This window comes from Alligator mississippiensis, chromosome 2, assembly GCF_030867095.1.
Source record: "Alligator mississippiensis isolate rAllMis1 chromosome 2, rAllMis1, whole genome shotgun sequence".
Classification (NCBI taxonomy): Eukaryota; Metazoa; Chordata; order Crocodylia; family Alligatoridae; genus Alligator; species Alligator mississippiensis.
The window spans coordinates 137280665-137306477 of record NC_081825.1 but is presented as its reverse complement, the minus strand read 5'-3'; the positions used below and the strand labels follow the sequence as shown (position 1 = coordinate 137306477).

The 25813-nt window shown below is 45.6% G+C and overlaps 1 protein-coding gene across 12 annotated transcripts in view; it reads left to right on the top strand.

Moving 5' to 3' along the window:
* The window catches only part of ADGRL3 (adhesion G protein-coupled receptor L3), a 904177-nt gene that overhangs the window by 770065 nt on the left and 108299 nt on the right, over positions 1-25813 (top strand). For all 12 annotated transcript variants that reach the window (XM_059722208.1, XM_059722204.1, XM_059722203.1 and 9 more), the window contains 2 exons: positions 19302-19511; positions 21829-22049. In XM_059722208.1, coding sequence (XP_059578191.1) covers positions 19302-19511; positions 21829-22049 — 431 coding nt within the window. The remainder of the gene's footprint in view (positions 1-19301; positions 19512-21828; positions 22050-25813) is intronic.

The window sequence follows — 25813 nt, the reverse complement described above, 5'->3', positions numbered from 1 at the left end:
GATCTCAATGCTACAGTCCTTGCATGTGTGTACCTGACTGTGCCATCAAGGCATAGTCTGGGCTTGTGGGCCACAGGGATAGGAAGCATTAGGAGAAGTCTGCTTTGCTTGGGTATAGATCACAGCAGTGTATGGGCTGAAAACCTTCTGCCACATTTCTTTGTGTTGTGTGACTTCCTGCCCCCTGAAGAACCTGCCCAGCTCCCTTGGTTTCTCCTTCTTTGCTTTGTCACTGTGCCCAGCCTTGCTGCTGTCTGTGTGAAGAAGGGAAGGATCTTCACATCTTCCCCCTGTGTTGTATTCTCACTGCAAAGACAGGCAGAATCTGGCCTGTGATTAGCCCTATTGACCTGCACAGAGGCATTTGCTTTGGGCCAGAGTATGTGACCTCTACTCACGCAAGTGGGACTCAGCTTATGTTAGCAGTTCTTTTGAATCTGAGGTAGTTTACTGTATAAGTGCTTCTCAGTGGGGTTCTGTGTTTTAGGATGGAGCCCTCAGTTGAGGTTTTATCCTAGAACAGGTAAAAGGCGGAGCTCGTTCAATGTTGTCTGAGCACATCTGGCCATCTGTAAGGAAGAACAGGTTTCTGATGAGTTTCAGGCAACTCTGGAGAAGAGCAAGGGCTCAGATACACCAAGAGACTTTGGCCCTGCTTGGCACATAGTGTCTTCTGTACTAACTATGCAAAGTTAAAGACGTAGAACAGTTCAGCACTGCTACCAGGACTACTGAGATGTCACCACAGACACTTTTATGGTATCATAGGACCTTATGAATGTTTTTTTCAATGTCACTCCTTTGTTTACTTTTGTTTTTATTGATATTCCTAAAGAGAATTTGAAACACAGCATTAAAATATATATTACGACTTTGTCAGGCATGACAGAAACCATGCAAGATAGAAATGCAAGACTGGCAGCTCTTTTAACATCAACATATTACACTTGCTGCAGCAGCTGGGCACAGCTGGTTAGAGTGAGGACAAAGGCAGAAAATCACTTGTCAATTGGCTGGGTAAAATTCCCTGTAACTTACTTGAGAACTGTTCCTGCACAATGGTAGCTGGCTTAAAATAACTGCAGTCATACTCCGGGATAGGTCAGCTGAAGATAACCTTGTGGTTCACCCTTGTCTGAGGTATGGGTGCATTCAGTACAAGTGTTTTACAGAGAAACAGTATTGCCAAGGGAGTGTATTTTTTCTAGATGTATTTAAACTGTAGTCATTTTTTAAAGTGTGTGTGTGTGTGTGTGTGTGTGTGTGTGTGTTTCTCCTGTTGATACCTACCTACAGTTGATGAATGTGCCAGGTCATTGAGGTTGCAGATCACTTCAAAGAAATGTGAGTCACAGAGCTGCTCTGCACCCAAATGAAAAAATGAAGAGATTTGAAGGAAACAAGTGCTTAACACCTCTACTGCCTCTAAGCTGTCATTAAGGATAAGGACACTCATACATTTGGAGCCATTTCAAAAGGGCAGAAGCTTTTACATTCTAACTGTTGTGTGTGGACAAGCTGGGAATGATGCAAATGGAGTAAGACAACTCTAGCTTTTCCACTGGATGAAGCAGGGTTATAACGTTGGAACAGTTTTGCCCATTTGTATTGCTCCTGGCCTAGCAATTAGACCTTGACATCTGCTCTCTTTCTGAAACAATCCCCTTTTGAAACACTGTAAATGCACATGTGTTGGTGCCCAGCTCTTGTTCCTCAGAAAGATATGCCTCCATGGGTTGATTATTGTATGGTATGTAATTCCCAAATCTATCTGTTAACAGTAGGACACACTCTGGAACCCTATTCCTTGTTATATAGCCTTCACTCAGGAAGCTGTACAAGTAAAGTGACAATGAGGCTTCCATACAAACAGAGTAAATCCTTCAGGTTCCACCATATAGCCAGACATAAGAACAAAATGCAGTCTTGTAACATGTAGGAAGAATGATGGCATAGTGGCTGAGGCACTAGTGTGGGACCTTTGAGAAGAAGGTTCACGTCCCTGCTCTGTCACAGATTTCCTCTGTGACCTTGTCCAAGTCACATCCCCACTCTGTGCCTCAGTTCCCCATGTGAAAAATGGTCATTTCTATCTCATAGACTGTTGTGAAGCTAAAGGTTGGGAAGTGCCCAAATGTTGTAGTAATGGGAACTTCATACATACCTTCCTGCAATACAGAGCTTTACATCGCTAGGTTCCCCAGTGATTTACACAGGAGCTCAGTGTCTTCATTAACATTTTAAAGATGGGGAAACTGAGGCGCAGAATGGGGATGTGACTTGCATAAGGTCAGGGGCAGGTCCAGAGAATACTTGTGCAGTGCTTGGTCCATGTGGCCATGCTGTTCATAGGGTTTTGTGTAATGAACTATTTTCTGTGAGACACTGTTTTCATAGCTTTCAAACCATTTGACTATAGCCAAAAGGGTGCTGTTACTTATGCCATGTTATCTCTGCCTTCTTGACTCTGCTCTAGCAGGACTGCCTGCTGGCTTCTCTGGGTTACATGGAGCTTTACAGTCTCAGTTTAGTGTACAGACTCAAGGGCAATTGGTTGATTTCCTCATGTGATACAGGGAATTAAATCTGTTCTGTTAGCTCTGGTGCAGGACAGACTGTGAGGGAGCATTTGATAAAGACGAACACAGTTTGGTGGGACAAAAGTAACCTTTCCACTCCCGTTCCCCCAGGCCAGAGGATAAAGCAGGTGGGTGCTGTAGAACAGCAGAGCCAACCTTTTTGGCAGATGTGCTGCAAATTATCCCTGCACTCTCTCCAAGTTTTACTCTGTCCTCTTTTCCTTACCAGATCTGCTGCTCATCTTTCTGCTCCCTTCCCTGTGCTCCTTGACCAAGCTACAGTTTTGTTTTCTTCTTCTTGCCTTGTGCTGTGTCCCTGATTGAATGCTCTGCTTTCTGTTCCCTGTTCTATGATACTGTGCTGTCTGTCCCTGCCACAGTGCCATGTGCCACACACAGAGGCTGCCCATACCAGTTGTGGCACCCATTCCACAGGTTGGCTATTCACGATGTAGAAAGTGGTGAAGGCTTCTATTTTCAGCACAGCACTGGGACTATGGATAACAAGGTTTCTGCACACCAGCATCATGTGATCAGGACAAATCACTAGCTTTCTACTGGCCATTTCCTGCCTGAAAGGCAAAGCCTCTAGTAACTCCAGGAAGTAACTGTGGAGCTGTACTGCCTCGGCAGGGGGAAGGGAATGGTGTGCTTAGTCCCCAAACTGTGCCACTGTATGAACCAGTAGCTTTGCCTTCCCCCGATCTCCTGCAAGTGTAGAGTTCACCCCTGCCCCACCAGGCTTCTACAGGAAAATTATAATGAGAAGGTTCCTTATGCTTTTTTAGTACTGGAAACCCAGGGAGGCACCAGTCCCAAACTGGTCTTTTGCCTGTACTTTGGGGGATGGGGAGGTGGATGCAATTAGCTCCAAGTGTTTGGATAAGTGGAGCTTTAATAACAAACACCTTACTGTTATTGCTGTTTATTAACATGTGTTCCCCTGTGCATCTCCCTTGATACATGTGTCTCTTATTAATGGGCTGTGTCTTAAAAATTAGCATTGGGGGGCATACAAGTTCATTCAGCAGATGACTGATAGACATCTGGTTTCCTAGTCAGTAACATCTGTTTGTCTTTGTCTTAAAAAAGAAAAACATCAATGGCTGGCTATCAGAATAATATATTTTTTTGCCATTTTAAGACAGGGTGTTGATGGGATCAATTCTAGGCTTAAGAGAAGTCCACTCATTTAAGAAAGAAAGCCTTTTTTGAAAGGATGTTGTCTGCCTATTAGAGGTTGGGTGAGCCTGAGCTGACTGAAGTCACCAGAATCAATGGGCTCTTGTTGCATTTACAAGACTCTAAGTTCCTGCAAATCTAAAGACATAGTAGACTTTCCCTAGGTATAGTCTCATTCGAAAAGGCATTAAGTTGGTTGATCTTTCTTCCATCCTTAATAACCCTATGCTAGGTCATCTTCTCCAGGCCTCCAGAACATAATGCATGAAGCATCTGTGGTCATACAAACTGACTTCATTTCCAGCTGGAGATCTTTTGATGGAAATGTCAGACAGTAACCCATGGCAATTGCACTGACAAGTCTTGATGCAAATGGAAATTCAAAAGCTATTCCAGAGAAGCATGCTTTATTATGCAATCTAGGACTACTAATAGCTCAAAGAATATCCCTGTCTTATAAGTGATGGAAATATTGTGGCACTTCTACACACAGATCTACAAGTTAAAAATGTGTTTGTTAGGACATCTTTTATTGTAGTCCAGCCTAGAGAACAAAGCCCGGTTGTGCAAAGCTCTGTACAAACACATGGTAACAGAGGGTTTGGCCAGAACATAGGTAGCTGGATCTATGGCTTGGTCCTGAAAGAGCAACTAGGAAGTCAGTTAGGTGCGGGTACAGGTTACTGGGGTATCAGGCTGGGGACTGTAACAGTAGAGCAGGCACCACGGGACCAGGTCCAGGAAAGTTGAGAGGGAGAGCTAGGAGACATAGTCCAGGATGCAAGCCTAGGTCAGGAGCCAGGAGAATCATAGAACCAGGTGCTGAGTTCCAGGGAAGATCCAAGAGCAAAGTCAGGGAAAGCTGAAGCTGAGTCAGGAGCCAGGAGAATCAGAGAGAACTGTGAATGTGAGGCTTGCCAGAGGAGATTGAGGCTGTTGTCAAGGTGTGCCTATAGTCTGAGGCTGCAAGCACACTTAAAAGGGCTAAGTGGCACTCTCATATATTTCATAGACATTCGGGCTGGAAGGGACCTCGGAAGATCATCAAGTCCAGCTCCTTGTCCCAGGGGCAGGAAGTCAGCTAAGGTCAAAGGATCCCAGCAAGATAAGCGTCCAAACATTTCTTAAAAGTGTCCTGAGTAGGTGCTTGCATCATCTCGGGAGGGAATCTATTCCAGGCCTTGGGGGCTTGGACAGTAAATAAGTCAGTCAATCCAGTTACAGAGAACTGGAGTGGTGGCATTAGCCTGGGATCAAGGCCAGGTGTGGAAGCTCAAGAGCTTGGCCCATCTAGACCTTACTGACCAAAGGCCCTGACCGTTTCTGCTCCAAAGGAGTAAAGTTTAACTAGGGTGACCATACATCCTGGTTTGGCTGGATTTCGTAGGCAGGTCCCAACTGGTTGGTCAAAATTGAAACAGAAGTCCTGGAATGGCAGGGGCTCAGGGCGCAGTCTGGCAGGGAGGCAGAGTGACTTAGTGCACCAGGTAGCTATGCCTCCTCACCAGACTGTGCCTGCTCCCCTGCACACCAGCCTCTGCTGCTGCCTGCAGCAGTGCTGCTGACTTATTGGGGGCAGGGGGGCAGGGTCAGAGATGTCCTGGATTTCATTATGGTCACCCTAAATTTAACTAAACAGAACACAAATGCTTGGATAGAAGAACAAACACCATCATGTTTACACTGGATGTTAATGCTGGACTTGGGACTACCACGGTACCTGTAGACTAGTTCAGCTGCTACCCACTGCACCATGATGCCTCTCATAGCATGTAATTCTTCCATTCATTCATAATGTCTTTGGTCAGGTATAAAAATGAAATGTGCCATCAATGGTTATCTGATCTCTCTGCTGATATGCTCCAGTATGCAATCTACCCTGTAGTTCCAGAATATTCCCTGGCCTTTCAGAAAATTTACCAATGAAAATTAAGACCTTTTTTTTTTCTTTTCGTAGTTCAGATGTTTTAAAACTTTGAAATAAATCACCCTTTTCATCAGATTAGAACTATAAATTTGGACCTTTTTATACAAAAAAATATTACAAGCTAATAGATATTTTGTTAAATGTATGCATCTATAAAATGTTTATTACTACCTTTAGCTGCATTAAACTTGCAGTAGTTTTTTATACCTTGGGATAAAGCCTATAGTTAAAGGAAATAAGCCAGTGTACCTATGTAATTGCTACAGGATTATACTACAAAATTTGCAAGCTGATTTTCATAAAAGCTAGCACTTTGCATCATAATAATCATAACAGATGCATCTTAAACGTACCATGGGAAAAATATGCAACCAGAAAACAAGTTCAGTGCTGGTGGGAAAATGCCATTAGGAACAAAAAAAACAAAACAGCTTGAGCAACGTGAGCAAGATTAGTTTAAGGTAGACAAGTGCTGCTTATCAATATATAGGACATGTTAGAATTTGCTGTTATTTCATAAGATGGTTTAAGTGCAGCAATTAATCTGAAGCTTTAAAATGCCATTTAGTGCCACATGCACACAATTATTTGGGGAATGGAGGGGTGAGGGAAGTTGAAGAAAAAACGGATTAAAAACTTGTAAAGTCTAAAGATGATTGCCTAATGCAATATGGGTACTTCATATTTAAAGAACAAGCTAACCTTATCCCCTATGTTATCCACATATTAACTACCACAGACTTGAATGATCCTGAAAAAATTAAAATACAGAGTTAAATTACTGTTGCTATTGTTTTATACATTTTGTAGGGCATAAGGATTTGGCATATGTGAAAGGGTTAAGTCTGCAGAAGAGGCTTATTACACTTGGCAAAATCTGACTTATTTCAAAACATGTTAAATAAGGCCTCTTCTAATTAAAGAGACAAGTTATTAAATCAGCTTCCCTTCACTGCATTTTTTTTAATGGAAAATAAAAAGTGTTTAAGCACACATCAAGAACAGGAACCTGGAACCTTAATGGAATCAGAAAATTAAGAGAAGTAAAAGATCTATTCCACCATCCATTACATCCCTGCACCAGTGCAGATCTTTTACCTACAAAACACTGTGCAGTGATTTATCTGGCCTCCTTTGGAAAACTACCCAAACCTAATTGTTAAGAAAATACATCCTGCTCTCTAGCCTGAGATGTCATGAATCACAGAAATTACAGGCAAAAAAGCCTATTAGGTCATGTAATCTGTGCTCAAGGGGGGGTCAATTCATAATTGTACATGATAGCATATTCTTTAATTCTTTGTCCAGGTGAACAGTAAATCACATTAGAGAGAGTCCTTACAGGAGTTCTCTTCGGTGTCTGAACCTTGCACTGACAGATAGTATTGTTTGGAATATTTCCAGATATTCAGTTATGATTTTTTTCCCTTTATTTCTATATTATTCCCAGTTCTATCTCCTTGGACATCTCTAAATATCTTCTCAGAGTATCTTTCTTCTGCCTGGTGTTGACCCTTTCAGAAACCATACTACTGCCCCAGATTTGCAAACATTGCCATTTTTTGGTGCATTTATACACATACCTTTTTGTCCCATGATGTGCGGGAGATCCACTCCTTTGGAGTAGACTCAGTTAATCTAGTCTGCTCCACATGCAAGCTGATCTGAACTGCACTGCGCCCTGTGGAGTTGTATAAGCAGTGAAATGCATGTCCATGCGCAGAAAATGTCAGTGGTGTGCTTTTGAACTAAAACACCTCCAATGTATTTTAGTTTAAGGCGTGCCACCACCATTTTCTCAGTGCTGACACATATTGCACCACTTATACAACTGCAAGTGACATAGTGCCGGGTGCTTTTCAAAGCGTCTGGTACTGCAGCACTTACATGTGTGAAAATGAGTTCAGAAGTACTGAATCAGAATCCTTCCCAAGCATTCAGATATCATGTAGACCATGAACAAGGCTCTGCCACCTCTGTCTCCCTGGGACATTTTTTCTCCAGGTCCTTTGTATTGTAAAGGCCCATAAATTTCCCTTGCTAAGTACTGCATCACGGTGGGATTCTTTTGGACAATCCATTTTGGTGGTTCTTCCAGGTGTCTAGTGGCATGCTTGTCATGGCAGATGCTTTTAACGACATATCTCAAATAGTTCTATCTTCCTTCCTTGCTTTGAGTTTTGAGATAAGAGGCTTTTTAACTCTACGGCAAATGTTGCCATTTGTTATAATTCAATTCCATTAATTCCTAGTATTTACTTTCAAAGACATTTAGGCACTGTAGGTATTTTAGGGATAGCTTATTCTTGCAGGGAGTTGGATTTGGTGACTCCTGTGGTCCTTTCCAATTCCATGATTCCAAATGCCTGTGTGTAACTTTGGTGGATTTCCAGTTTTCAGATCCATACATCAAGGTGAAAGTAACGTTCAGATTAATGGTTCTTCATTTGGCCTTTAAGGATGCTGACACATGTGCAGCTCCCCACTGTAACTCATGACACTTTGCAGGAAGCACCATGAGTTACAGCATTCCCCCCCAACCCAACGGACATTCGCTGTTGGATCCAGCGGGGTTGGGGAATCGAGCTCCAGTATGGAACGGCTGTGTCTGCAGCCGCTTTCCTCTAAACACCCCTCTATCTACTCCCAGCTCCAGTGTAGTCTTCAGAATGGGAAGAGAAAGAGAGGGGAGGGAACCCCACCCCCATTCCTTTAGAAAACACTGGAGGCAGGGCTGGGCTGCATCAACCCAACACTGCTCTTAGCACATGCTGACAGAAGTTAATGAAGGCACTCTGCTTTGGAGCACCTTCATCTAAAACAGGGGCAGGCAGTTATTTTGGGCAGAGGGCTGCTTACCCAGTTTTGGCAAGCTTTCGAGGGCTGCATGGGTAGCCCTGCCCCTTGACAGGTACCCCACTCCCTGGTCATCATCTTGGGACCAATGCCAACACCAGTGGGGCCCAGAGCAGAGCGCAGGCTGTCAGGGGTCTGTGGAGTTGAGCTGGGCTGCACCAGCAGGGAGAGGGGGGAGCTGGCCTGGCTCCATAGAGTCCCTGCCAGCCAGGACCCTGTACCCCCGCCACCCTGCTTTGGGTCCTGCTGGCACTGGCCCTGGGACACTGGTGCTGGCCCTGTGCTCCCGTGCCCACTCACTCCCAGGGCCCGCCCAGTCCTGCGGTACAGGCAGAGGGGGGGGTGGGGGGGGGCAGCACACAGCCCTGACCCCCTGCTCACTGGCAGAGAATGAGCTGATGTAGAGCATGGGGAAAAGCGGTTCCTTGCCTGCCCCGTGGATGGCACTCTCTGCTGCAGCCGCTTGCAGCCCGCATGGGATTGTCCTGAGCAGGAATAGGCAGCCCCATGTGGGCTACGAGTGGTTGCAGCACGGGGCGGGCAAGGGGCTACTTTTCTCCTGCACTCAGCACCAGCTTGTAACCTGCCCCTGCTGCCAGTCTGGGCTCTGCACCGGCTCCAGGATTGCCAGTCAGGGTTGTGTGGTGGTGGCAACAGCAGCAGCCCCCCTGACTTGCAGTGCCAGGCAGTGTTTGGTGCTGCTGCCCACCTGGAGCTTGTGTGCTGGGCAGCCCAAAGGTGGCAGTGGCAGCCTCACCACAGCCTACCATGGCGTGAGTTCCGGGCAGGCAGCAGCAGCAAATGCTGCCTGGCATGGCAAGTGGGGGGGCCGCTGCTGCTGCCACCACCACACAACCCCGATGGGCAAACCTGGAGCCAGTGCAGGGCCCAGACTGGCAGTGGGGGCCCCATGTGGGGCTGCCTGTGCCTGCTCAGGACAGCCCCAGGCAGGCTGCGAGTGGCTGCAGCAGGGAGCGCGCTGGCCACAGGGCGGGGAAGGGGCCACTTTTGCCCAGTTTGTTAGGTCACAACATTATTTCTTTCTGGATATCCCTGCCTCCCAGCTGCTTCTTTATCCATGTGAAGTGATATTTAAATTGACTCACTTTCCATTCTAAAGAAATGCTCAAGTTGTGAGTTGTTTCAGGTCTCATTAGATTTGTTTGTTCTTAACACATTACTAGCTCCATCTTTTGTTTGTAGCACTGGGAAGTCTTTTGGTCTTTATTTGCATGTTAGTTAAGCAGTTACTTAGGACAGCTACACTGTCAGCAGAACCTAAATCTCCACATGCCCTGCTGTTGGGTGACTTGGCACTTACATTTTATATATCTGTACCTTTTTCACAGTGAAATTAATGTCAATGCCATTAACAACAGAGGTGGGAGACAGCATCCTTGTTTGACGTCAGTTGAACCATTCACTCAAGCCTGTTTACTGTGTATCTGTATGTTATGTCTCTGCATAAAGTCTTGATGATATTACATATTTTTGTTGGCATATACCATTATAATTTGAGCTATTTCAGAGTGAATTGTGATGAGACTGAGTTTCCACAATGCAGGCTGACAGAAAGAGGGACTTTCAAAGGTCCATTTTAGAAAATAGTGGACCCTCTATTTATTTATTTTTTTAATCTTTCCACCTCAGTCAGGCTCTTCAGCATCACTTATGCTGCCTTTCTCTGGACTCTTCCTTGTTTGAGCTGTTTTGAATACTGATGTGCCCCAAGTTGCTTCATGCACTAATGTAGCTGCATTCTCACCTGAGCTCTGTAAATAGTGGTTGTTGCCATGAATAAATGTAGGGGGATTTTTTTTTGTCATCATTTTCACTGCAGTAGTATTCAAGAGCCCCAAGCAGGGACCAGACCCCATTTTACTAGAGCAATAGAAACACAAGTGAAAACAAGTCTTCCCCCCGCCCATACACACCCATCCCCAGCCTGTGATGTGGTGCCTGTCTGAATGCTGTCTAATATTGCAATGGCTTTCCATGCCATTTATATATCACATTGCGAGCTCATAACTAGTGATTTACTGTTCAATTTCAGCCTTGTGTCTTTTTCAACCATGTTCCTTTCCAAGTCTCCCTCTCTCACCCTGAATCATTCTGCTTTCATGTATTTTCTCCAGATGTCTTAGTTTGTATTTTTTCCATGTGTTATATTTCCTTTCCATATTTCTAATTCTCTCCATCCCCTCTTATTATTTATGTGACCTCTCTGGTATTGGAAGCATTGTTCCTTAGGACCTTTATCAAAGCCTGGATAAAGATGTTAAATAAAACTACCCTTACAGCAGCTCATTAGCAGCTGCTGGCCTCACCCCAAACCTGATAGTTTTTTCTCATTGCTCTTTGTCTGCAACCAGTTCAAAGACCTTGTGGAGAGATTTAAAGCAGGAGAACATTACACTTAGGAGTTCTCTGAACCTCTTCCTTAATAGTTGTAATTCAAGTAGTTCCTCTTTGCAAGCTTGGAGCTTTTCTCTGTTTATTACCTTCTCTTTCCCAATCAATTCTTGTCTTACAGAAGAAAGTGAGGTTCAGGGTGATTTCCTCATTGATGAGACTGTACTTTCTGGAACACAAAGTTCTTATGTGCATAAGCAGGAATCTGTTTGATCTGTGTTCCTATGTCCAGTTTCATCCCATTCTGTCTGCTGAATTAAGTCATTAAACAAAGGAAATTGTTGTCCCTGGATGCATCTACACATGCTATTAGCACAGAACATTTAACTCTAGTGCATATTGCACTGGAGTTTATTGCTCCTGGGAGCTGTGTTTACATGTATTCCTGGGACTGCAGCACATTGAACCAAGTCAGAGCAGCCCCTGGTGGCAGGGAGTGCCAGGGGGTTAGCCTGCCAACCAAGGGTTGCTCTGACCCAGCTCAATGTGCTGCGGAGGGGCTGGCTGGGGCATGACAGTACTCCAGTGTGAGGCTAGCTAGCAGTCACTGAAGCACCCTCATGCCCCAGCCAGACCCATTAGTGTCTACATGTGTGTTGCGCACGAAAGAACTACCCTGCTGTGGAGTTTATACTGTCGTCTAATTGGGCCGCATGTGTAAACATGGAGACTTTACTGTGGAGCTAATTTAGGCAGTTCTGCAGTAAACGTTGCATGCAGATGTGTCCTGAGTAGAATTTAGTCAGGATTGCTCAGGGCAGCTCTAGGATATCTACTATAAATAGCATTAAAGGAGTTGGAACGGTGCTTGGAATAAAAAAGCATGGAGTAAAGTTTGTGCCGGTGGCCTGGGATTGGTATATACAGTGGGAGAGAGGGGAAGGCAACGAAGAACATAGCATTCAGGAGCTAGTCATGAAAGTGGTGTTGCTTGAACACAAGGTTTATGGGAAAGTCTGTATTGCAGTCAGTACTCTGACTGCAGTATAGTGTAGACCCACCCAAGATGGTTCTGTTCGGCACTAGCCAGCTGGGGTACTGGAAAAAATATAACTGTAGCAGCACAGAGCTCCATAAAGATGGAAAATCCCTCTCACGCATTAGGTTTAGTCCTGCCGAGCTCCATGCTGCCATTGCTGGATTGCTATAAATGCCTGAGCTTGCTAGTTTAGAAGTAGTTCAGGCTTGCCTACACTACACTTTGTTCACTGCTGTGTAGATGTACCTTAAGTAAGACTAGCTCAGCAGCTGTCACTTATGTCTCCAAATAAACCAATGGTGTGATACTAGCTGAAAGATGTCTGTTGTGAGTAAGCAGAGCTGCTCCACTGATCTGACATAGCCAGCCTGCTGGGGCCAGAGGGATGCAGTGCTGAGGCCTGACTTCTCTTTCACTCAGCCCCGTATTACCCGAGTGAACCTCATCTGACAGCAGTGAAGGAAATGCAGCATTACTGAGCCTGGACTGGAACGTTGTATCTACCACATACTGCAACTGTTTTAATCTGCAGTTTAGCTTTTCCATTTTTAATGCATGACCCCCCCTTCTCCCCCCCAACCAACTCTGTATTTTCTTTACAATTCAGAATTTCTGTTTTAAGTGCCATGGGGGGAGTAGGGCGGAGGCTGATTATATGGCAACTTCTCCAATCAGTCATTCAGTGCCAGGAAATCCTCACCTTGTCTCTTCCATCAAGATTGGCTTCCCTCACCTAGTGCACTGAAGAGCTCCCTTCACACTGCATCCTTAGGAGAGGCTTAGCCCTGAGAGATGCTGAAAGCCCTTCACTCTCTTTGATTTCTTTGAAAATGAAGGATGAGCAGCAATTCGCCCGAATGGATCGTGTCTGATATCATAAGCCACTGACTCCTCTCCCAGCCCCATCATCAAGCTAAGGGAGATTTGGTTAAAAATCCTACCGGCCCTGTGACATGGAATTTTTAGCACTCTGATTCCACAGGTTTTTGGGAACTGCATTTCTAAAGTTATTTATGCACCTAACTCATTTTTTTCGAAAGGGGGGGGGTAGTGTCTCCTAAATACCTTTCAAAACCATCCCTGAAGATTCGTCTAGCTTTAAGCACATTAGTAACCCTCAACTAAAAGCAATCTTTCTGAACCAGGACACAAGCAGGTATCCTTAGTGTTTTGCTCTTCCTGTCATGCTAAAGGTGACCAGAGGCACTGGGGCTTTACAGTCACAGACAGCAGTGGTTTCCTTAGGGATTACAAACACTGGGAGGGCAGGCTCTTAATTCTGGTTTTCAGGGGAAAAACAAACTTCCCTTGGAACAGCTTGTGCATGAGACCTGGTGGGAATTGTTGCGTTGGAATTATATGGTGAGATAGAGCATGGTGGGAGACCCTTTCTGGGAGGAGAAGCAAGATTTTAACTGTATTTCCTACAAGGAAACTGAACCAACTAGGAGCAAATGTCCCAGGAAAGTAAAGGCTGGATGAATCAGCTTCCCTTCAGGCACATTCTGTGTGGAGCTAGAGTGATTTTGAGTTGTTTGAAATGAGGATGAGGCTATGAGCAGAAGTCAGTGGTATTTAATGCCAGCTGTAGATAAGAATCAGGCCTCTATTTCCTTAACTAGAGAGTAACTGGGCCTGCTAAGTGTGGTCCATTATAATGTGCAATGATGAGCTGCTGCTTGGATGTCTGGAGAGGATATCCCCTGCCACTCATTATTGCACCCTTGGTGGAGTGCTGCTTCCTACTTCCTCTCTCTGATTTCTTACTTCCCTCCCCTTCCTTAGCCTAATGCATCACCAAGGGAGAAGGGACCCCTATGCTCCACCTGTATACATGGACACATCTAAGAGCAACAAGTTGATGAGACCTTTTTTATTTACCATTTACTATGTGTTACTCCTCCATACGCAAGCACGTTGCTCTCCCTTCCTAGGGGGACAGATTAGCCAAGAGAAGGTGCTCTCCCTAGCCAGCACCTCTACCAATACTTTTAATAAGAGGAGAAAGGACGGCTCATCTAAAGGGCAGGTCAGTCTGTTATCATCTGGCACTCACTGGCGTTTATTAAATCTGCTCTGGTCTGCAGGCGTTGCCTCCCCTTGAACAAGTCACGTATCTTGAATGCAGTTCATAGCCCAAATAGTACTGTAATTCACCCAGAGCACATTTCAAAGTAATGCTGTGATTCAACTAGTCTGGTTTCCACCTAAGCAACTTAGGGCCTTTGTACATGCCACAAAATTGGCCTTTAAAGCAGCTTAAATGTCTTTTTGCACCACTTTAATGGCATTGCTATTTGCATGCTCAGCAGTGTATTCTGCTTTAAATGACTTTGGTACGTAGCAAGATAAACCACCTCTGAGGTGTTTTAGTTTGCTACTTAACAAAATGTAATGGTGCACAGGGCACTGGAAGCTGCTGTGCTTAGGGCTTGGTGGGCCCCATCCTGCTTAGGGGCTGTGGGACCTGGCAGCAGCCATGCAGGCAGGCTCTACTGAAGAAAAAAAAAAAAATAAAGCTGCAAGCCTTATCTTTTTTTTCCCCCCTCCCCAAAGCCTGCCTTAGCTGTGTGGGGGCCCAGGGCTTCCCTCTTCAGCTGCCGGGGGGGGGTGGGGGGTGGCGTAGGCAATGCTTTCCCTTGCAGCTGAGGTGCCCCCTGGGACCGCTTAGGCCAAGTGTCAACTGGCGGGTGCCATGTGGAGGCCCCGTAGCAGCTCAGGGAACTCTTGGCCCCGCTGGCAGCTCGCCCCCGTCCCCCGGTGCTGAAGAGGCAGGCAAGGATTGGGCCCCCACCCTTGTGTGCACACCACAGGGGGTTGACTCGGTTTAATTCTCCCTAAATTGAAGTGGTGTTTTTAAAAACTCACCATTTCAATTTAGGGAGAACTAAACTGAATAAAACCCCCATCGCGTGTACAAGCGGCCTTAGCGACTGATCCAAAACATACCAGAGCCCAAGGGAGTATTTCCACTGTGGATCAGGGTCAAACACAAGTCTTTATTAGTCTTTAGGTATGCCCTTATTTATCATATGGTGACTTGGCTGCCTACCCTTGTGACCTTGAAGATTGATTTTTGTAATTTCCTTTTCTCTGGGTGATTAGCAAGGCTGATCCACTGTTTACAACTTGTTCAGAATGCGGTAGCATCATTGGCTATGTGGTTGGCTACTCATTTATTTCAGTCAGCCTTATTGATCTGTAAAGCTCTGAATGCTACTGGCCCAGGTTATGCAGGTGATTTCCATTTGTTGGATGTTTGTATTCGTGTGTCACTTGGTGTTTAGGGGTTTTGTCATCATGCCTGAAGTCAGTAGGTGCTTGCACTTCTGATCTAGTGAGCCACATGGTGTAGAACTCAGCCTTAAGTGGTATGTCTCACCTCTCTTCTACATTTGCAAAATACCTAAAAGCCTACATTTTTTCCTAGAAGTGTTTTTAAATTATTAGATTTTTGTTCATTCGTAACCATCTTTTTGTAATCTTGTTGTGATAGTGGAGTGTCTCCTATTGCTGAGAAGCTGCTTTCGAGTGGTTGTGTGGCATCTGAGTGATTTCTAATGCAGAAGCTAAGTAAAACTGTTACTCTTATAACAGTCTTGGCAAGTGAAATGCAGGTGTATCAGTAGGACAAGCTCCCACAGTCAGTCCCACACCAAAATGTCCAGTGATGGGGAAGGAAAAGGTTGGAATAAGATACTTTCTCTTAATAAGTAACAGCCTCAGGTAAGAGTCTACAAGTTGCTTGATACATCCAACTTCTTCCCTTTCTTCTGGACCTGACACTTTAGGGCAAGGTATGATGACATATTTCCTATGACATATACCCCAGACAACCCACCATCCTCTCAGTTCATTCACTGCATGACCCAGAAGTCAGGATAGCCATCCCTTTTGTCTCTGCAGGGACCAGCAAACTAACTCACTCCCCCAATGCGCACAGTCCTGGTGAAAGCCCTTCTGGTTCCTCCTCTCTCACTTTTTGATCCTAAGAGAAGGGGAAGCTGGCAGGTCCTTTCTGCCTCCTCCTCCCTACAGTGCAGCGGTGCGGAATCTGCTGTATGATGCTGTTCAGCAGCATTTAGCACCCTCTCCTAGTCTGTGTTCAGAGGAGTAAATAAGTGGAAACAGCTGAGGAGTGACGATGGAGCTCTGCGGTTTTTGTTCATTCTAAACCTGGTATATGTAGAGCTGGGCATGTAAATGGGATAAACCTTGTATTGTGTGCATTCCAGATGAAGCCAGTAGACCACATTATCAGACTAGGAAGAACCTCTGAAAGTTGGTTATGTACAAGGCTGACTTAGTCATGAAACTTGGTGAATTTGTGCTGTTAATCTTGGGCACAAGCTTTCCCAAGTTCATCTGTCTGTTCCCTTTATCTGCCTGTGCCAGCTGTAGAGTTACATTTCTACATCGTGGGGCTCTGACACTCTGCCTAGCAGTGCCATGTAATCAGGTGAACCAGCGCACCATTTGTGGCTGGGTCATTTCGGAGATCTTATCTGCTTCTTTCTGTCAACCTCATGTGGAACATAAAAAAAAAACCAAACAAGGATTGGGATTTGTATTCAATTTTTTGCAGTTGCATTAAGAGTAAAGTGATGAATATGAAACTGTAAGCAGCTCAAAGAACAAAGATGCCATCAGGAAAAAGAGCATGCAGCGTTTTTCCCCTGGGGTTTCCACATGTGATTGCAGGAGGTGGATAGCATGGCCATTTTTGTCACTGTTACAATGGGTGTGTGTCAGTTCCTGGATCCTGTGCCACACACACACACTTTCCATATTCCAGGGAAAATTGTCAAGATTATTTTGGCAATAAACCCACCATTTTTTCTGTCTGCTCCCAGAGCTTGCCCTTTATAGACAGCTCCTGGGGTGTGGAGGCGGGGGAAGCCACTCACTAGCTTTCATTATCATTTGATGCCTATCAATCGTGCTGATAAAGCCAATGTGCTGAAAGGGTTCGAGCTGTTTTTGATGGGTGCTGACAAACCAGAAGTATATCAGTAAGTGCTTGACACTGATGTGGTTTTATCATTGTCAGGCAGGCAACAAAATGGATAAATTAATCACCTTTCCCCTAAGTCTGCCACAGGCATTTCCTCATAAGGAGAATGCTTCTATCTACTGGATTTTTGAAGTCTGCTGCTGCTGTGCCTGGAGTCCCACAGCTGCATAGATTAGGGCACTGAGGTTCATGGTCCTGCTGCCCTTTAAACTATATCCCCTGTGTTTATGAGGGAAAACAGCAAGAACATGATGGTAGCACCACTGTCACAGCACTTTCCTTTCAAGCTGGCATAGAATTCAAGCCTTTTTCCAACTAAATGTGGCTTCCATTAATGATTAAAGGAAAAAATTGCCAAAGAAGCAAATGGGAGGCCTCTTCTTTTGTTTTCTATAATCTGGCCTTCAGTTGTCTTGCCTGTCCTCTTTTCATCTTGCCCAAAATGCCCCTGCAGAAGTCATTGTCCTGTCCTTTAGTCTCAGCCACGTCACACCACCCCTTTTCATCCTTCTCTAGTTTTCCTGTCATCTACTGCACCCTCTCTCTTACCTACGAAGCAATCTGTAATGCCGGACCCACCTCCCTCTGTCCCAACTCCTCACTCTAACTGTTCAAAACCGGTTTTCCTCGCTTCTTCCTTTGGGCCACTTAGGCATGTTTGCATGGCCTCCCTCTTCACCCTGGACTGCCACTAACAAAATAAGTCCCCACCTAGTCTGCCGAGTTGCCAGTCTATGGTGAAGCCACTTTTGCTGGGTTCACCATAGACTGGCAACTCAGCAGACTAGGTATCTTGGGGGCAGCACAGAGGGAATGTACCTTGACAGGGATGCTCCCCAGCCATTTGCTCTGCTTAATGATGAGAACTTGGTGCACCTGAGAGGATGGTATTGGCTGACACTTTATTGTCAGCAGTCCCAGGATCAAGAGTGGGGGTTGAGTACCTCTTCCCCTGAAGCCAATAAAATTTTGTTGGGTCTGCCCTAGATATCCTTATCTTCAGCTTCCTCTTTGTACCTCCCATCCCCATGAATGGAGCACTGCCTCTGCTCTCTTCTCCAAATGACCTTTCTCCCTTCCAAGCCCCTCTCTCCTCCTCTTGACTCATTGCCATCAACCTACTTAGATCTAACTAGTTGGCCTGTGACTTGCCATGTGTTATTGCATGTTTAGATATTAGCCCTGTGGGGGAAGAAAGCACATCTGACCATGCCTACCACATGTAGCGTAAATCTGTGTGGCAATATGGATGTGTTTCACAGTTGTAATAATCTTGCCACTGGATGCTGTGTATTTTTCTTCCAAGATGAGAGTTCCAAGTGCCTATAGCTAGATTTCAGGAGTGAATCCAGGCAAACATTGAGAAACATGCTGAGTTCGGCATCCTGATTTAGTTCCTCAGGGTTCCTACCCCAATCTCTGAACTAATCATTGGGTCCCGAGAGCACATGACTGCCTAGAGGGACAGTATCCAAGCTGTGACCAAGACAGCATTGCTTTGGCATAGGTGGGATCTAGATTGCTTTAACATGGCTTATAAAGGGGAATGTACATCTTATAAACTCTGTTAAAATCTTCCTTATGCATCAGTTTTAAAGCAAAATCATAAATAAAAGATCACTAGTTATCCTGGATATTGTTCTGCTATCCAGTCTGAGTTTCCAGATTTCTTTTAAATACATAAATACAGCTTCAGGGTTTGAAAAGTCAATGTTATTATTTTCCTTTATTTGTGAACAAACGGGGGAGACATTGAAACAGTCTTTTTATATCTGAAAACACAAAAATTATTTCTTTCTGCACATGTTAAAAAGATGCACCATTTTAATTTTGTTAGTGATAATTATGATTACTTTTATTATCATGAAAGACAATCCAGCTTAGAGCTATTGTACCTAGGTGCAATTAAATGGGGCTTCTTTGCTTTTTAGACCCTTCTGGCACAAAGATGCAAGAAGGATGCAGTTCTTGTTTTTGCCCCATGCTGGACATAAGACTAAATCCATCATCCTAAATCTACCAGTGACTCTGGCCTGCAATGTGAATCTGTTAAGGGCACTTGTGCCCTCACAGTCATGATCTGCCGAACCACTGTCCTACTGCTGTATTTGCAAACAAAACAGAAAGGGAGAGGGAAGAATGCAACTTTGAGGTTGCAGACATTAATCTGGAAATGGTGTTCTTGACTATTTTAGTCCTGCATTAGGTACCTGTCCCTTGTGCTACAGTGTGGTGAGGGGATACAGAAGTCTATCAATGGGACACAGATACCTTGTTTTGTTTTTTTCCCCCTCCAGTATGGATTATCTGACACTTGGCCTGTGACTGATTATTTTTCTGTTATGTCTCCAGCACAGTGATGCAGTCCATGACCTTCTCCTGGACGTGATCACGTGGGTTGGCATTCTGCTGTCACTCGTCTGCCTCCTGATTTGCATCTTTACTTTCTGCTTTTTCCGTGGACTCCAGAGCGACAGGAACACTATTCACAAGAACTTGTGCATCAGCCTCTTTGTGGCAGAGCTACTTTTCCTCATTGGTATCAACCGGACAGATCAGCCAGTAAGAAACTCAGCATAAACATCTTTACCCTCCTGTTTTGTCAGAGAATGTCTATGGCATAGTCCTGCAGTGAGATATGTATCTTTGCTCTTCTGTGCCTTTGTACATCTCAGCAGGATCAGGGCTCTGGTTCATAATCATGATGCAATCTTGATTCCAGTGAAGTCAAGGGCAAAACTCCCAGCCATGTCAATTAAGCTAGATTTGCACCTTGGATATTTGTGTGAAGTTTGCATGCAAAAAGTGGTGTGTAGTTTCATGTTTTTCCTGCATTGTATTGCACTAACAGTAGTAGAGTAATTCTTCAGATTTTTTCTGTTATAGGTCCTTCTTTGAGGACATCAGCCAAAGTCCACTGTAATCCTTACACTGGCTTCAGACAGTTCGAGGCTTCTATAACTTTCTGAATAATTGCCCATTAAGGGCTGAAATTGTGTGCCCTTTGACCTCAGTCCAGAGAAATATATTTCTGGATATTGAATTAATTTGCATCTGGAAGTTTTCAGGGAAAGCTCAACTTGAACAAAACAATAACAAAGAAAAAGTTGTTTTTCCTAAAACATTTAAGCCCAATTTTGCATTTGCATGTGGTATATACAGTTCTTTTGAGGGGTTGGTGTTTTAGGGTTTGTGTTTTTTAAAGAAAAAGCCTTCAGACTCATCAAGGATTGAGTTCTCAGTGAGAAGTAGTGGCTTTGATATATATAAAGGAATTTGGTTAATGAAGAATAGGGTTTCTACATTTTGAAATGAACAGACTTGGCATGGTCACTGTGCTGCATCCTACTGGATTTCCTCAGGCCATGCACCATGTGGGCCATACGGGATCCCCACCCCCATTGCATACTGCACATGGGTAGTGGGACAGGTGGCTGCAGAGGTCCATGAGCTAAAAGTTAACCCACTCAGTTGCAAGCTGCCTGTGACCTAAAGACTACATACCACAGGTCGCCAATTGGACAACTCTGGGCTAGGGATTGCTCGGAGCATCCTCCTCTTGAAGCTGTCCACTGGACAAGTGAGAGGTAAAAAGTTATGAGGGACCAAGGAAACTGTGGCTTAACTTAATGAATGCTACTCTGGTGTGGGGATGGAGCTCTGGCTTTCGGTTTTTGCCCTGGCCCTGTCTCCGATGGGGCAGAAGCTATCTCACTGCCGTTTACCCGTGTTAGCCAAAAAATACCAAATGCAAGGTGCAGAAAAGCTACTTGGGACAGGAGAAGATACCAGAGCCACTTGCAAACCAGGACTCACTTACAGACAAAGCATTTCAAATTCTAATGCTCTGGTGGTCATGTGGATAATGGAAAACAGACTTTCACATCACTTCTCCCAAACCATCCATTAAGATATAAAAAGGCATTGATCTTGCACTTACGATAAGCTGGAGCAAAATACCCAGTGACCTCAAAGCCTTTAGGCTACAATTTATCAAATGTGTAATGGAATAAGGTGTACACCATTCCCATTGAATTTCACTGTCTATAATCTTAAGGCTCCTTGGAAAACTTGGACTATAAGTCATATGCCTAGGCCTCTAGTGAAGGAGTTTGCTTTTGCTCATCCTGTCTCTATTTAGAGAAGGAAAAGCCACACATCCTTGGTAATTTCAAATTTATTTTTTAAATTTGGTGATTGTTCTTAGAGGTATCCCAGTCTGGTGCATGTGTGTGTAGAATTACCCCTCATCAAACTTGCATTCATCATTTTCCTCAAGAAGCTACAGCATGTGCTCCATGTTGCAAAGACAAAAGGATTTTCTTTCACCTATGGGAACTCCTTCATAACATCCAGTTATGGCTAACATGTTCTCCTTGTTACAGACACTTTTAACCAGCTCCTTTCTCTCTGGAAACACAACTACTTGTCTTTCATGCACATTTTTGGGCATACTGTGGCAATGCAGGAATCTGGGCTACATCTAGCACATGACCTGCCAAAATGTTACAGGAATCCTTTGCTAGAACCCTTGAGCATCAAGTCCTCATGGAAGCTGAAGATTGCAAAAACCACTGTGGGGGATGTCTTTTCACTTGTCCATGCACACCAAGACCCTGCACTGTATTTTCTCAGGGCTGGTTTGATTTCAGATGTCCTTGAAATAAAGGTTGTGCACTGGAATTCTGTGTTCTCGCATCCCTTTTCCTATTCTATGGCTCCTATTCTGTGGTTTTTATAAACTGATTTCCACTCAAGACACACAGAAAGTGGTTCTAAAATGAACATCATGATTGCAATAAGTGTGGTGGGTTTTTTTAACTGTTGTTTATTTTTGGCTTGGAATCAACCCCTTCCTTTGCTATATTGAATCTCCCAGATTGCCTGTGCTGTGTTTGCTGCCCTCCTGCACTTCTTCTTCCTGGCGGCGTTCACCTGGATGTTCTTGGAGGGTGTGCAGCTGTACATCATGCTGGTAGAGGTGTTTGAGAGTGAACATTCACGGAGAAAGTATTTCTACCTGGTTGGCTACGGGATGCCTGCATTGATAGTGGCAGTGTCAGCAGCGGTTGACTACAGGAGCTACGGCACAGATAAAGTGTAAGTTGAGCTCTGACAAGGGTTGTGATTGAGCCTCATGCGTCTCTAGAAGTCTTCTCTGACTGTCCTTGCAAAGCTGTGTCTTGCCACTAGAGGCCTGGTGAGCAGGGTCAGGACTAGGAGCTGTAGCTATGAGTTTCCACTAGAGAGCTGGGGGTGTGAGCAGTCCTGTGATACTGGAGGACTTCAACTTGAGTGGCACATCTGTGAGGAGTGGCTCCACCTTAATGGAACAGGAGCTGGGTAGTGCAGATCAGAAATAATCCTGCCTGGAGTGGTGTAATTTTGAGCTGCTTAAAGGGTTTTTAAAACCACTTTAAAGCGTTAATCTGGAGACAATCCAGGGATTAATAGCTCCAAGAGCTACCCAGAATTACGGTGTAACAAGGCCCTAAATGAAACAACTACAAGGCCAGGCTTGTAAATTAAAGACCATTTAAGTAATGCAAATACCCACATTGACTTCAGTCGTCTTTAGGTCAGGCCCAGCGTGACCACCGTTTTCCCATTTTATGCATACTCCCTGACTAAATAGCTATAGAGGGTACTGTGAGCCAGAAGGAGCTGTGCAGCAGATCCTGTATGGCCACTTCAGAAAAATTCCTGCATCCAGAAGTTCTTCATAGATTCATAGATTCATAGATGTTAGGGTCAGAAAGGACCTCAATAGATCATCGAGTCCGGCCCCCTGCATAGGCAGGAAAGAGTGCTGGGTCTAGATGACCCCAGCTAGATGCTTATCTAACCTCCCCTCGAAGACCCCCAGGGTAGGGGAGAGCACCACCTCCCTTGGGAGCCCGTTCCAGACCTTGGCCACTCGAACTGTGAAGAAGTTCTTCCTAATGTCCAATCTAAATCTGCTCTCTGCTAGCTTGTGGCCATTATTTCTTGTAACCCCCGGGGGCACCTTGGTGAATAAAAACTCACCAATTCCCTTCTGTGCCCCCATGATGAACTTATAGGCAGCCACAAGGTCGCCTCTCAACCTTCTCTTGCGGAGGCTGAAAAGGTCCAGTTTCTCTAGTCTCTCCTCGTAGGGCTTGGTCTGCAGGCCCTTAACCATACGAGTGGCCCTTCTCTGGACCCTCTCCAGGTTATCCGCATCCCTCTTGAAGTGTGGCACCCAGAATTGCATGCAGTACTCCAACTGCGGTCTGACCAGCGCCCGATAGAGGGGAAGTATCACCTCCTTGGACCTATTTGTCATGCATCTGCTGATGCACAATAAAATGTCATTGGCTTTTCTGATGGCTTCGTCACACTGCCGACTCATGTTCATCTTGGAGTCCACTAGGACTCCAAGATCCCTTTCCACTTCCGTGCCACCCAGCAGGTCATTCCCTAGGCTGTAGGTGTGCTGGACATTTCTCCTCCCTAGGTGCAGCACTTTGCATTTCTCCTTGTTGAACTGCATTCTGTTGTTTTCTGCCCACTTGTCCAACCTGTCCAGGTCTGCTTGCAGCTGTTCCCTGCCCTCCGGCATGTCCACATCTCCCCATAGCTTTGTGTCATCTGCAAACTTGGACAGAGTACATATCACTCCCTCGTCCAAGTCGCTGATGAAGACATTAAAGAGTATCTGTCCAAGGACCGAGTCCTGCAGTACCTCACTGCCCACACCCTTCCAGGTCAAAACTGACCCGTCCACCACGACTCTCTGGGTGCGACCCTCTAGCCAATTCGCCACCGACCGGACTGTGTAGTCATCCAAGTCTCACAGCCTCTTAACTTGTTCACCAGTATGGGGTGGGATACCGTATCGAAGGCCTTCCTGAAGTCTAAGTGTACGACATCCACCCCTACTCCTGCGTCCAGGTGTTTTGTAACCTGGTCATAAAAAGAGACTAGATTAGTAAGGCACGATCTACCTGCTACAAACCCATGCTGGTTTCCCCTCAGCATAAATTGTCCTGCCAGGCTCTCGCAAATGTGAGCCTTGATAATTTTTTCAAAGATTTTGCCAAGGATGGAGGTGAGACTGACTGGCCTATAGTTGCCCGGGTCCTCCTTCCTCCCCTTCTTGAAGATGGGGACCACATTGGCCCTTTTCCAGTCCTCCGGGACTTTGCCCGTGTGCCACGAGCATTCAAATATTCCCACCAGTGGCTCTGCAATGATGTCGGCCAGTGCCTTCAGCGCCCTCGGATGGAGCTCATCCGGGCCTGCCGACTTAAAGGCATCCAGTTCTTCCAAGTGAGACTGCACCATCTCAGGGTCTACGCATGGTAGTCTGGCGCCTTGCTGCTGCCTCTCTACAGCCCCAGTGAGAGACTTGTCGTGCCCCTCACTTAGGAACACTGAGGCAAAGAACTCGTTGAGGAGTTCAGCCTTGTCCCCCCTGTCCGTCACCAATTGTTCCTGCCCATTTAGCAGGGGTCCTATTCCTCCCTGGGCCTTCCTTTTACTTCCTATAAAACTAAAAAACAATTTCTTGTTGTCCTTTACTTGGGATGCCATCCTCAGCTCCATGGTAGCTTTGGCCCGTGTAACTGCCTCCCTACAAGCACGAGCAGAGGAGGTATATTCATCTTTGGTGATCTCTCCCTGTTTCCACTTTTTATGTGCTCCCCTTTTGGCTCTTAGGCTGCCCTGGATTTCTCTGGTCAGCCAAGGAAGCCTCCTGGCCCCTTTCCCTCTTTTTCCTCGCATCGGGATCGTCTCGCTTTGTGCCTGAAGGATCGTTTCCTTAAGGCAGAGCCACCCTTCCTGGGCTCCCATCTCTTCAAAACTCCTACTCTGCAGTGCGTCCTTGACTAATCGCCTGAGTTCATTGAGATCAGCTTTCCTAAAGTCTAGCACTTTCACCCTACTAGTTACCTTACCCACTCGATGTCTTACAGTGAATTCTATTATTAGGTGATCACTGTCCCCCAGATGGCTACAGATCTGTAGGTCCCCTACCATGTCATCCCCCGTTGCCAATACCAGATCCAGTATGGCATTCCCCCTAGTGGGACCGTGTACCTCCTGTGTCAGGTGGAGGTCCTGTACACAGGTTAGAAACCTGCGTGAACGGTGGGACTTTGCCGTCTGCGTCTCCCAGCAGATGTCCGGGTAGTTTAGGTCCCCCATGACTACCGCCTCTTTAGCTTTTATGGTCTCTGAGAGCTGCCTCAGGAGCCCTGAATCTATTTCTTCCCCTTGGTGTGGGGGTCTGTAGCAGACCCCTACCATCAAATCCCTTTCTCCTTGCCCCCCATGTAGCCTAACCCACAATCCTTCTACTTCCTCATCCTTGGATTCTGTCTTGATGAGGGTTGATGTATATTGCTCATTGACATAGAGCGCAACCCCTCCCCCTTTTTTCCCCACCCTGTCCTTTCTGTACAATCTATAGCCCTCAATATGTACCACCCAGTCGTGGGATGAATCCCACCAGGTTTCCGTTAGCCCTACTAAGTCGTAGGTGTTTTGTGCAAGCAGGAGCGCTAGTTCATCCTGCTTGTTCCCCATGCTCCTAGCATTAGTATATAGGCACTTGAGCCTTGCGACTGGTGCCTTTGCTGCCCCCCCCACTCCGAGTCCCAAGGGGCCCCTTATTTCTTACCTTCTCATAGCTTACCTGTGCTGTAGTGCTGGCCACCCCATGGCTTGCAGGTTCCCAATGTTCTCCTTCTTCAGGCTGGGCTGTGAGCATAGGTTGAAAGGACTAACAGGACCACAGGCAAGGTAAGGGCAAGTGAAACACCCTCTGAGCCACCATATAACTCCTGGGGTCATTGTACTTCAGGTCTGATAAAGGGTCTCAGTCAGACATGCTGCAG